The following is a 13,597-nucleotide window of genomic DNA, read 5'->3' as shown; positions in this document are numbered from 1 at the left end:
CCCTGTGCTTTGCTAAGCTTATTCTAAGTAGGTGCTTTAGACCACTGAGCCATCTCACCAGCCCCACAAATTAAAAATTTTAACATACCTTATAAAATGGGTATTACTATTAGCAAAGAAAATCTAAATGCAAAGAACAAGGGATGAGATTCAGGACAAAAACTCATCAATAAAAAAATAAAATAAAATAAACTCATCACTCCTTTGGCTTGCAATGCTCTTGTGCATACACAGACAAAATTGAGACAAGCAAAATTATTTTAGAGGCCATTCTATAATTTATTTTATTATTAAACTAGTTGGGAACATATCTAGGAATTTTTCCTTTTGTCTAGAGGAAGTTAAAAGTGCAATATAAATGAAAATTCAATTAATTACTTCCTTATGAAATTGTATGCACCTTGAATTAACTAGCACTAACATAAAATTATCTGATTTTCAGAAATTTTCTGGAAAATTCACAAACCACACAAGGTTATTCTTTTTTAAAATCACTATGCTAACCCTCAGATTTTCTGGAATGCAGCATCCTCAATATTACAAAGATCCAAATGAGTCTATAGGGACAACCAATCCCAACAGATAGCTGGAATAATTCATAGGTTTACAGATACCCAGAATTATCAGAAATCCCCCTAAGTCAGAACAGAGACTGTCTTTATATTTGTGACAGCAGGGTATATCCAGTCACTAACAAAGCTACAGTGCTGCAAAACACAAATCTAGGAGGTATAAACAGAACTTCAACTAAATGGAAAGCTTGGTTAACCACAGTTGAGTAAACCTGAGTTGCAGCGTAATCTGATAAGGAACAAACAGCATGAATTCTCCAAGTGTAAGCCATGTGTCCCTAGCGTACTATGGTTCTTTGAAGGAGTTAATCAAATAGTGGAGAAACAAAAACTAATGCATATAATTCAAAAGGTGTTTCTTCATTTTTGTTTTTGTTTTTAAAAAGTGAAGTTGCGCGCATGGGCCTGGGGATGTAGCTTAGGCGTAGAACGCATCTATAACATATTTGGAACACCAGATTCAATCCCCAGTATTGTAAATAGGTAAACAAACAGAGGCTATTATGAAAATTTAGTAATTGCTATGGATTAATAACTAACGCACCAGAAGTCAGGATCAGTAAAAATCGGTTAATGGCAGAGCAGAAGCATATGTGGTTAGAAAAGACTGAAAATTGCCAAATACGTGAAACTCTCTACTGGAAAGCCTGAAAGTACCTGCTGAGATACAGTGAAATTCCCTCTTCACCAAGTAAAGAAGCAAAACTTAAGGTATACTGATATGCACAAAGTGAGAAAGGGAACAGAATAAAAGAAGACATGACAAAGAGTGATAAAATGGATGGCATAGAAAATGCCAACTGGTGTTTTTTACTTTTGCCTTTATGAAAATACAAAAACTTTATGTAGAGCTTTATAATAGAAGACAACAGAATGAAAATAAGAGGAAATTATTTTATGCAGCATATAATTAACTCATTGAACATGCATGAACAGGATATAAGGTATAAAATTTAGCATGGCTCTCAAAGATTTTTTTGAGATATCAAAGTATAGTTTTATAATAAAATTACTTATGCTGAAAATTAAAATAGAGCACGTTTCACGCTTCAGGATATAAATGAGGAAAAGTGAGAAGTTCCTTTTCCAGATGCTATATGTAAAATGATTTACAATTTCAACTTTTAAGCATTCCTAATTCCATCCTAGAGTCCACAGTAAATGATATTCATTCAAAATGTTTTTTCAGATATGCTCTACTTTCCTATTTTTCTAAATAGCAGAATTTCAATCTCACCCAATTCTTCTACTTCATTTAGCTCAGCTTCAAAATAATGCCAAAGAGACATAACAAAGAACTACTAAACCATATATTTAAAGTTTCTATCTCAAAAAGAATTACTTTGCTTCATTTTTTAACTTTCCTTTCCTAAGACAAAATTTAAATTCCTATAATACTTTGGTTATATTCATACCCTATACATATCACAAAATACAATTGTGAGTTTAGATGCTAAAATCAATCATATTTAAGAAAATTTTAAACTGTGTCTAAGAGCTACAACAGCAAGAGCAATTTTATAAAATGAATTTTAATCAATAAGCAATACCATCTAATAAAGACAGTACAACGTCTATTAAAAAGGTAGAGCCCTCTGAACTCTATCTTCACCTGGGAGAATGAGTAACTGGCCTAGGAAAGGCCGTGGCTTCAGTCAGTTCATAAATTCAACACATAAAGATCAGGCTGAGAACATTACAGGCAAAACTCCCAGCCTTGAAAGCCTAAGATATTATGGAACGCTCTGGGGAGTCAATAAAAAAGCAGATGTTATACTAAACTTTGAAAAACTATAAACCTACGTGCTGATAAGACGAAAGGGATCACAAGGCAGGTTTACATTTTGTGTCCATTTTGTAATCCTCTCCATTTTGGGCTTAGCAATAGGGTGCCACACGTGGTATAAACCCAGCCACCGCATTCAAGCTTGACTGAATTTTAAAAGTGACACTGTAAGCAAATATGCTGCAAGGGCATTCTAGAATTTCAGGGTGCTACTGACCATGAAATTCAGTCATCTTAGTACTTGCTTCAAGTTTAAACAGGATATAAACTACAATCCCCACCTAAATTAAATATATACCCATATATTTCATCTATCAAAAAATAGTGCCCAGAACATATTACTTGCAAAGAAAGTATCTTAACATGTGTATCTTAAAAAGGTTATGCAATATAAGTTAAAAATAAGCAAAAGGTTTTCTAAATTATAGGATTTATGTATTTCTTCTTGAGTATAAAATTTAAAAATGCTTTAGAATGTCAATAAGGCAATATCCTTAAAATATGTGATAGAAAGCTAAGTAGCAAAAGCCCTTGTATGCCATTTGGTTTGGGATACAGAAGAAAAAACAGAGGAAAAATTAAATGATTATACTTGCCTGCATTAATTTTCCTTCTGCTGGGGTTATTTCAGCAACACCAGCAAATACACCTTCCAAAGTGAGATTCAGTTTTCCTGTGGGGTCCATTTTCAACGGAATCACTCTGATAATAGCTTTCTGCTCTACTGATCTTTCCGACTCCACCGCCGCTGCCAATACGAGTCCTGTGCGTCCAAAGCCTGCCTGCAGGGTAGCCATCAGCAGCCAGGGCCAGAGGGCAGCCAGCTGCAGCTGGTGGCCACCACTCATGCTGCCAGCTGCAGCAATGCACTTGGGCCATACATACTGCTTCCACTAGCTAACACCAAACGCAGGTCTCAGATCCAGATAAACGGAAGAACAGAGAATTCATGCTTCAGTTTCAGAAAGCCAAGTCATAATTTTGGCCCTTCTTTTCTCTAAAGCTTATTCCCAAGAACAGGTGGCATTCCTGTTCGGGCAGAAAAAGAGGGTGTACTTAGCCCACTTCTGCTGCAGGGATGTCCTTTTCTCCCATCTTCACTCTGACTAGCAATAACACCACTTCTCTTTGGGATTTCCAGCTTCACTTGAGATTGAATGTCACATTGTGAATTCTTCTTATGTCAAATCACTTGGTGTTGGTTCCATATGCATCAAGTTGCCGAGGGACTAAACCCAGTGTTGATGACCAAAACAAGGCAAAGTAAACAGCTAAGGCCATGCATCGAAGACGAGAAGGAATAACTCCAGCTCAGAAAATGAAGACACGGACCTTTTAAGCCACAAAATTGGTCAATTATAAATGATTAAAAACCACAAGGAATTTTTTTAATAGAAGAAGAGAAGCAATAATTTTTAAAAACTTCATACCACACCTTGAGGGATGCTACAGCAGTTAGCAGAAAGGTTTCCAGATTAAATTGTGTTTCAGTGTCTTCCCATATTCTATGTCCACTAAATTTATATACTTTTCATGAACTAGGACATGCTATAATTTTATGTGCTCTACCAAAATTTGCCTATAAATTTGGTACTATTATATATATTACAAGATAATCTTGCATATAACCTTAAATCAGAATATTTGAAAAGTTTAGCTTTCCAATTATTTTTCATAGATAAAATTCATATTTCTATTATGATTTACCTTACTCTCTTAGGGATTCCAGATTTTATTCTCTAGCTTGAGAATATCAAGCACTTGATTTTCCATGAGATGCTTTTGGAAACTAATACCCAAATATAAACTGTAAGTTTTTAGTTTCATTAGAAAAACAAAGAACTATTCCCAACACGTTTTCAAATTCCTTAAGGGGGTGGTGAGTAAAAGATAGGGGAGATTGGGGACATGATTCATCATAGGCTTTAAGTAGAACACTCTAAAAAAAAAAAAAAAAAAAAAAAAAAACTACAATTAAGCCTGAGTAGAGTAGTTCTGTGCTATTTCTAGGCACATTTAAGAATGCTGGGTCTTCATATAAACACAGAATAAGATTTTAAAATAAACACCCTTAAGTGAATACAAATGCACTTCACCCATAAAGCCCAATGCATTTGGAGGTCGAGATTAAAAGATCTTATAGTCTTCAGAATAAGTGCCAAAAAGCCAACCTACTGAACATGAACCTGTTATATTCTTTTCTTTTGCTAAAGCAGAAGGAGGTAGGGAAAAAGAATTCCAAAAGAAATCTGCAAACCTGTTGCGCTGTCGGGCCCACTGGAATCCACGGGGGTGAAACACATTCACTCCTGCTTTTATAGATCCTGCTCAGAAAGGGTTAGAACTGCTTAACCAAATACAGCTCATTCTTCCACCTTCAGACTCTGAAACCAAACCAAGTGTCCCACACTACAGGTAAGTGCCGAGAAATTCCATAGCCTGAAAAAGTAATCCATGCAGGTCAAGAAAACTTATTCCAGGATGAGAGCTACTGTCCCCAAGGACTCTAAAAACATTTACAGAAGATCCAAAATCATTTCTCAATTCTAACGAAAATTCTTTTTCTCTTCGAACGGCATATTAAACGGTCAAATCTTGAAAGTGAAAAGAAGCAATGTAGCAATACATCAGCAACAATTCAGTACCACAAGCACAGAAAATCCCAGAGGGAGAAGGCAGTATCTCTGAATCATGGATGGACTTGGAAAGTTCGAAAGGATTCGAGTGCTTCCCTTCCAGAAAGACAATTCTGGATCAGCTCCTAGAGCAGGAAGCCTGTGGTTTGTAATTGGCGTTCTAGCTCTGACTCCCTCCCCTGGGACTGCAATCACGCTCTCTACCTGCTGACAAAGTGAGGGTGGAGCAGCCAGAGGCAGCCACCCGCCCCTCCTCCTCCTGGTGCGTGCACGCACCACTTACTTAACCAGACCCGTTCTTTGCCTCTCTTCTCTCAGCTCCTGCACTCCCTCTAGTGAGCTATGGCCCAACTGCATTCAGTTCAAGCCTCAACACCTTTCTCCGGGTCAGCAAGCTACCACAGGTTAATCAGGGCCACTCAAACATACCCAAGCAGATTCTGCACCCAACAGAGTAGAGATGGTGGCATGAGGAAATAAACAGAAAAAAAAAAAAAATCGGAAAGATAAAAGAATGGACACAAGGTTTTGCAAATATAAGTTCAAAGGATTTTCTGCTCTTTCCGGGTTTTTGTCTCTATAAATGGCACAAAGCCAGACTAAAGTGAACTTATACTGTAGCCCTTACTGATTTATTGCTGCTTCTATCTGCTACCTTGAGAAGGACTCTGACAAATTTATACATAGCATACTAACTTAAATTTAGTACCTCTGTTCAAACTGTTCCTGTATGGAACTTGTAAATCGGGGTGATGTCAGAGGTCTGGAGTGTTATTTTCTTCTCACATCTTTGGGAAGTGAAATAATACTATAGATCAGACCAAAGCCCCTGATGTAAAACTACAAGTCTGTCACTAATGCAAGCAAAGGGTAAAATGAGAAGAGTGTAGGCAGCAAAAAAGAAAACTAATTTCCACTTATTACCATATTCATGAGGGCTGGCTAAATAGCTCAGCAGATTAAAACTCCTGCAAGCAGGCGCAGGGGCCCAGGGGCCGGGGAGTTCGATCCTAGGCCTGCTGTGCCGGCCCCACCCCTGGGGCACCCTAAGATGGCAATTGAGACTGGGAATGGTGGCTTGCGCCTGTAATCCCAACTCTTGGGAGGCTGTAAACAGGTGGATCACTACAAGTCCAATCTAGTAGTAAGACCCTGAATGTAGACCCTTCCCTAAAATACAAAAATAAATAAACCTTTGTCTTTTACCATATTCATAACCCTTGTAACAAATAAACTTGCCATTAGAAATAATGCAGAAGTTTCTAATATATTTCCAATATTTGGATTGTCAAACTTAGATATTTGTCTGTGGTTAGGTATTTCTCAACTACTACCAAAATCTTTCACCATTACATCAATGAAAAACAATGTGAATATAGTTTCCTGATCTGTATACACTTCTAAGTGGATAAAAGGTTGAGGGTCTGGCTCAGGGGTGCAGCCTTGTCTGGCACACCCAGGACCGTATATTGAATCCACAGTATCAAAGAAAAAGCTTACAGTAAATTTTACATTGTTTTTACTTCATGTGCAAATGAACTTTTGTATGATAATCTGTAAAACATGAGCAATAAATTGGACTGCAGGTTTTTGTAATGATTGTCTCTGAAAGCAAAAAGTAAAAGTGGCCTCTCTACCTTGAACATTTTTACTGTATAGAAAGCTTATATTTCAGAATTTCAGATCTAATAACTAACCTAGAGCAGAGACAAATTCTAAAGTAAATTCTTGGCCAGGTGTGGTGGCGTATGCCTGTAATCCCAGCACTCAGGGGACAGGAAGATCTTTACAAATTCAAGATCAGGCTGGGCTACAAAGTGAGCTCAAAGCCAGCCCGAGCTGCATAGTAAGACTGTCCAAAAATAAAAAAAAAAAAGTAATTCTTATTTAGTACTTTTTCTCTTGTTTGGACTTTTAAAATGATACAATACACACCTTTTGTAGTTCCTTTCTTTCTTTTTTTTTAAATTTTATTTATGTGTGTGTGTGTGTGTGTGTGTGTGTGTGTGGCCAGCTCAGCCCACCAGGGGGCGGGGCTGGCTGGCATGTGGTGCTGGGGGATCGAACCGCAGTCCCTGTGCTTTGCTAAACTTGTTGTAAGTAGGTGCTTTAGACCACTGAGCCATCTCACCAGCCCCTGCAATTCCTTTCCTAAAAGGTAGAAAACACTATAATTCTTCTGGAGAGAGATTTTTAAAATACGTTGTTTATTTATTTTATGGCAGTACTGGTCTTTGCATTGCACTATATCCCCACCTCACCCCGCTTTTTTATTTTTTTGGCGGAACGGGGATTGAACTCAGGCCCTTGCACTTGCCAGGGAAGTGCTTATTCCACTGAGCCATCTCCCCAGGCGCTCACTCCCTTTTTTTTTTTTTTTTTTGAGATAGGGTCTCATCGTGTAGTTCAAGCTGGCAAATTTACTATGCAGCCCAGGCTGACCTCCAACTCATGGCAGTCCTCATCCTCATGCCTCAGCCTCCCATGTGCTAGGTTGATAAGCATGTGCCACCACTTCTAACTCCCAGGCCTTTTTATTTGCTGAAATGGGGTCTTGCTATTACTAAGTGGCTAAACTGTTCAGGCTGGGCTCAAATTTGTATTCCTCCTGCCTCAGTTTCCCAGAGTGCTGGGATTATAGTACATTCCATCACAACTAGCTTAGATTTTTATTTATGTTTATGTTTTATAGCATAAATAATGAAATTATACGTATGACATTGATACATGCAAAATATCTTTAACATTAAACAAAAGATAACCTATACATCGACTTTACCTCATTTTCTCTGCTTGAAATTTGCAAAGGAATTAACCTAACAGTCAAAGTTTGCATTTAGTTGGGGGAAAAAGAAACTACAGAAGTTAACTATCAAATTGGTCTTCCTAGAGGAAGAAGAATCTGGGAATAACGATGATACAATAACCCAGGTATAATAAAACTGGGGACACTGAGACATTTAGGCTGAAGCCAAAGAGCTCCATGTAAGTTAGTCTGCAGATAAGCTATGTTTGTTTACGTACCAGAATTGACAAGCAAGAGAAATTACTCCCCAGCTTCAAAGTAGGAGAGCTACCTTTCACAGGCTGATGAATGTCCCACTTCCTCTCCAGAGCTGTCATGAAGCCAGTTTCACGATGGCAATGAGAAGCCTGTCTCACTGACATCTACAACCTCATCTTACACCCAATGCACATCACCGTTCAGGATCTACTTTCCCATCTAAACTGACTAAATTTACTCAAGAATATTCAGCCTTTACCACAAAATTGTCCAGGAATTGTCCTTATCCATAATGACATTTTAAATTTCCAATCTCTATTTAAGTGCAAATGAAAAATGTCAGGATAGTATTTTTAAAAATAAGGTTCTTTGCAAAACAGTGCAAATCTGGGTGTGGTAATGCATGCCTGTAATCCCAATACTGTGAAGCTCTAGGCAGAAGCTTCACAGTAAATTCTATGACATCCTGAACTGAATAGCAAGACCCTGTCTCAAACACCACCCCCCAGAAAGAAAAACATAGTATATTCCCTTTTGAACTTTACTGGTATTATTAATGGCCAGAAAAGTGGAATTTTCTACTGATTGCCAATAAAATAGTAAAAACAAGCAAGAAAAGTCTAGTTAAAACACTCACTTTATTGTTGACTGATTAAAATTTATTGGTGCTTAAGGTGCTGAAACACTGAGGTGCTAATCAGGAACCTTGTTAGTATGTGTCAGATCCTACTGGCTAATTCACATGAAGATTTTACCTCTTGCCATTCTGCGCAAGTCACTGATGACAGCTTTAGTTGATAGACACTGAGCATGTGAATACTGCAGGAGATCCAGCTCCTTGGTTTGTTGTGTTCATATATATAAAACTTTGGAAAGTCCCTCAAAGCATTTCATTAATTAAGCCTTAAAACCACTGAAACCAAACCTATGCCAAGGTTCCTGCTTGACACATATTCCTCAAAAGATATTCTCTCTTTCGACAATAGAGGGCTGAGAAAAGCATATGGAAGGGAATGAATATCACCTACACAGTTTACCAGCTCTTCAGTAAATGGCAGAGAAAAGAAAAAGTTCCTTCAGTAGGAAACTGGGTCTTCTTTTCACATAGTCTGCCAAAATATACAGTCTGGCCAAAAGATATAGATGTCTTGATAATTTGTTCATTGTGAAGCCTTGCTAATAAAGATACATAGATACCCATTACCTAGACATGAATTAGTCTAATCTCTTGGATCAGAGAGATCACTTTTCAGAATCTACTTTCATACAGAAACTGAGTCACCAGAGACTAAGACAGAGCTCATCCTTTTGGGAAAAAAAATAAAGCCAGGCCTCTGTAACACTTCCTGGCCTGGCCTTCATTGTGGAGGCACAGTGCAGTAAAATGAGACATGAGCTGTAACCGCCACCGTGGCTGGTACAGTCATTCTGTCATATCATTAAGTGCTCTTTCTCATCAGTTTCACAGTCTCAGGCTTTCCTTCTGTTTTTGCAGTGCATGTTAGGAAAAAATGAAGAATACAATTAAGTATTAGTCAATTCAAAAGACTTTAAATCAGAAAAGCTCTTGTCATCGAATGGGAAAGCAAGGGATTAACTACAAAACTGGACATCCATGAAGACTGGACATGTCTTCCTCACCTTAAAAACAATCCCACAATCCCACTACTCTAATTAAGAATCCTATAGAGAGGATAAGAAAAAAATCTTACAGTTTGTCCCACTACCCAAAATTGTCTCAGAAATTTAAGCCAGATACAAACTATTAAAAAAACATTAGACCATAGCTTTTGCTATATGATAACTAATCAATTTCCCCCAAAAGTTGCCAATAACTTTTTATAGATGAGGATTTGTACTTGTTGAATGTCAAAATCTAAAATGAGAAACACTGCATTAAATTCTAAGGTTTTGCTCATACATTGTACATTTCTCCTCCAAAATGAAAATATTATATATCTATATTAATAAAAATATAAAGCTTTAAAACCTTTAAATCTACACCATTTATAAATACAAACAAATTAAATATTTTTCTTTAGAAGACAATTAAGTGATATTAACAAAACCTTCTTAGCATTTATGATAATGTATCATTAAAATTAAAGAAAGATATGAAAATAGAAAAATACTCTCATTCATATAAAAGAATCAGGGGTTGTTAAGTGTGACGGATGGTCCAAGTCCAGGTGCCTTGCACTTGAAACAAATTACAGGGTTAGGAAATAAGAGAATTTCCTGTAATCACTTAGAAAATTAGCTCTTGCCCAGAGTTTCTTTCCTGGAATTCCTGGCCCATTTAGACTTGTGATCATGGTGACCTTCCATGCCTTTGTTTCTCACACAATCTTCTCTACCAGGATGACACCATGCTTGAAACAGAGAATAAACTCCCCGCTGGAGCACTGTTGATGTCACTTTGAGAGTGGCAAGACAACTCAGCACTGTGCTCCACACGTGCTCCAGCACCACAGATGCAGCAGTCTGTAGATACTTAACAGGAGGCTTGGACTTTGCATCTGAAAGGGATCTGGGCAGCAAATAAAACATAGCTGCTAGATGTTTAGTAGTTTGTCAAGGTAAATAATCGGAACTGAACAGCTGTAATAAATACCAAACTCCCAATTTTCAATTAACAAAATTCTCAATTAACAAAACAAAAAGTATTTCTTTTCCTTAACAGAACTGAAAAAATCCCAACAGTGCCATGTGCAAGGCTGGTCTGCCTCCAGCGACTGCTAGTGCACAATGTCACTTCTGTCATCCGTTCCTCACTCTTTGAATTCTTCCTCCTTTGGAAAGTGCTCCTGCTTGCAGGCCACATCCACCAGCAGGTGAAGATCTAGAAAGAAAGGATTGTTTGCTTACTCTCAGCTTCTCAGTGTACAGGGTTCTAAGACAAATCTTCAGATAAGAACAGGCTGCCTTCACTGCACCTGTAGGATTGGCTCTAAAATTACCTTATTTTATAGATCCTCAAGTTTAGAGAATTCTTATCATTCTAAAACACTGAATGCAGCCCAGTTGTACACTTAAAGAGACCAAAGTTTTAAAATTTCTCTCCTGGTTAATGGTATGGCCAAAACCTAATTTGACTACACTTGTTTTTTATTATATATGAGAAAGTAATGTGTGAAAGAAATCAAAGTGAAATATACATACACAAATGAAAATTCATTTACTCTGTAGTACAAGGCCAGGTGGGTAGGCTGTAGGGATAGGAAGAAGTGAGGCCGACAGAAAACTAATGTTAAAGTAAGTAATCACTACTTTCCCAAAGGGGATCACCTCCCTAACATGCCCATCTTTTGACTAACACAGCCATACTCTTGTGAAAACACCTAGGAAGCTGTAAGAAAGAAGGCATAGACTTAGAGATTAAGACACAGATGGTTCATTAAGAATGAAAAGAAGTAAAAAATGTAAGCTTGGGTACTAGGTTCTGTAACACAAGAGAGCGAAGAGTTTCTCCACAGTTTAAATAAAAAACATGGTAACAATGATAACTATCATATTTACATAATTTTTTTCAAGTACCTAAAATACAATAAGAGGTAGAACGTTTAAACTACTAAGTAAAGCCACACTGCACACTGGAATCAGTTGGGGTTCTTAAAATACTGATGCCTGGGGCTCATATTATGAGCATATTATAGTAAAGGATGTGACCAGCTCAGGCAACTGAAATATGCTGTCTTTTGAACATACTGTTTATTTATACATCAATTTACACAATAAGCCTTTATCTATAAGGTATACACAAACAGGCATAAGGCCTGTTATGATCTCAGTCACTCATATGAATAGAAGACCAAACTGAATCTAAGTCACTCACTAAACAAAAGTTGCATCTAATTTGAGGCAGGGTGAGACAGCACACTATTAGAATAGAGACCCTTGGGCTGGAGATACACATAGCTAGCTCAGTGCCACAAGCACCTGCCAGCAAGCAGCAGGTCCTGAGTTCAGCTTCTGATACAGAAAAAATAAATAAAATAGAGATATTATGCAAACTCTGCCTCTTGAGGCTTGCATAGATATTTTGTGACCAAAGTTCAGTCACTTGCTAGAGACACTTTCTCTGATTAACAAATCTGTGGTGTCTCTTTACACAGTATTTGTGATAATTTTCACCTGATTTATTGTACAAGCCATTTGTGGGCCATTTGTTTTTGAGTATAACCAATCAGTTTTTTGTGGAACTACTCTCTTAGTTTTTAAAAACTCTTCACCTTGGCTTCCCATAAGCTGTAACATCACTACATACTTGACATGACTGCCACCATGTTCCTTACACTACTCTATAAGATATTTTGATTTAACTGGTATGCAATACAATGTAGGAATCATGATTTTTTACAGCTAATCAAAAGATGTGGACAACACCTAAATGGGATCATTTTCTAAATACTTCAGCCCCATATCAAAACAAAGACAGCTGTGTGGTCATAGAAAATATTAAAATAAGATTTTGGGGGCTGAGGAGATGGCTCAGTGGAATAAATGCTTCTCCGGCAAATGTAAGGGTCTGAGTTCAATCCCCTGTTCCACCAATAAATAAATAAATAAATAAATAAATAAATAAGATTTTTTTGATATGAATAGAGTCAGTTGGAACTCTACTTTGAGCAGAGTAGGAATTCTGAATAATGACAAAGGTAAAAATTATTAAAGCAACTAATTATTTTATACGGGGAGGCAGACCAAACAACAGCAGCAACAAAAACCTTTTTAATGACTGGACTATAAAATAAAATGGCATTTGATATACCATTTCTAATAACAAGCATCTAAACATGATAATTTTATTAAATTGAGCTTCCTTCATGTACTGTCAATCAAGAAGCTAGAGAGCCAAGGAGATAGCTCAGTAGAATAAGCACTTGCCTGGCAAGTCCAAGGTCCTGAGTTAAATCCCCAGTACTGGAAAAAAAAAAAAAAAAAGAAGAAGAAGAAGAAGAAGAAGCTAGAGAAGATAGAAACCCATAAAAATACAAGACAAAGATTAGCCTGGTGCATCTATGGATTTATATAACTTTATTCAGAAGAGAACCTTGCATATTCATCAAAGAAAATAAATAAATATTTTGGAAGCATACACTGCCCCTGAGTCAGCTTCAGAAGTAAAAGGCCTTAGGCGTAAGAGCTGCTTGTTTGGGAATGTTACTTTCCACTTTAGATCACTCTACAGTTTGGGAGAGTGCTAGTGCTAGTATTGGGAGTGGTAGCGGGTGGTTTACCAAGAATCAAATTCAGGACCTTGTGCTTGCCAGGCAGGGGCTGCACCGCTGAGCTATCTCCTGGGCCCTTGAGCTACTATCTTAACAAATGCTCATCTATAATCCAATACCTACCAAATAGTATTTTCTTTAGGAATACATTGAACTTTGTTTTCAAATATTCAGTTTCCCTTAACCATAAAATTATATATTCCAATGGAACATAAAAGTATGTAGTTTCCACAATGAGATTACTATTTGGTTACATTCATTTTCTGGCAATATCACTATTGAAACTACAGCAGTATGACTGAACCTAATATTCTTTACCCGTTGTTATTTTTGATCCAAAACATATTTTCTTAAGTCAACATGTACTT

At 37.2% G+C, this 13,597-nt stretch overlaps 2 protein-coding genes across 2 annotated transcripts in view; both read right to left on the bottom strand.

Annotated features, from left to right (window-relative positions):
* Positions 1-5,163, bottom strand: part of Rnf43 (ring finger protein 43) — a 72,754-nt gene extending 67,591 nt beyond the window's left edge. The window contains exons 1-2 of the mRNA XM_004645250.2: positions 4,616-5,163; positions 2,955-3,690 (exon numbers count right to left, since the gene is read on the bottom strand). Of these exons, the coding sequence (XP_004645307.1) occupies positions 2,955-3,206 (252 nt within the window). The 5' untranslated portion in view covers positions 3,207-3,690; positions 4,616-5,163. The remainder of the gene's footprint in view (positions 1-2,954; positions 3,691-4,615) is intronic.
* A 4,923-nt stretch (positions 5,164-10,086) lies between these two features.
* Positions 10,087-13,597, bottom strand: part of Hsf5 (heat shock transcription factor 5) — a 51,570-nt gene continuing 48,059 nt past the window's right edge. The window contains exon 6 of the mRNA XM_004645249.3: positions 10,087-10,840. Within this exon, the coding sequence (XP_004645306.1) occupies positions 10,770-10,840 (71 nt within the window). The 3' untranslated portion in view covers positions 10,087-10,769. The remainder of the gene's footprint in view (positions 10,841-13,597) is intronic.

The sequence above is a fragment of the Octodon degus genome, unplaced genomic scaffold (genome assembly GCF_000260255.1).
Source record: "Octodon degus isolate 3935 unplaced genomic scaffold, OctDeg1.0 scaffold00222, whole genome shotgun sequence".
NCBI classification, from domain to species: Eukaryota; Metazoa; Chordata; class Mammalia; order Rodentia; family Octodontidae; genus Octodon; species Octodon degus.
The sequence above is the reverse complement of the archived record's forward strand: the minus strand, read 5'-3'. Positions and strand labels throughout refer to the sequence as shown.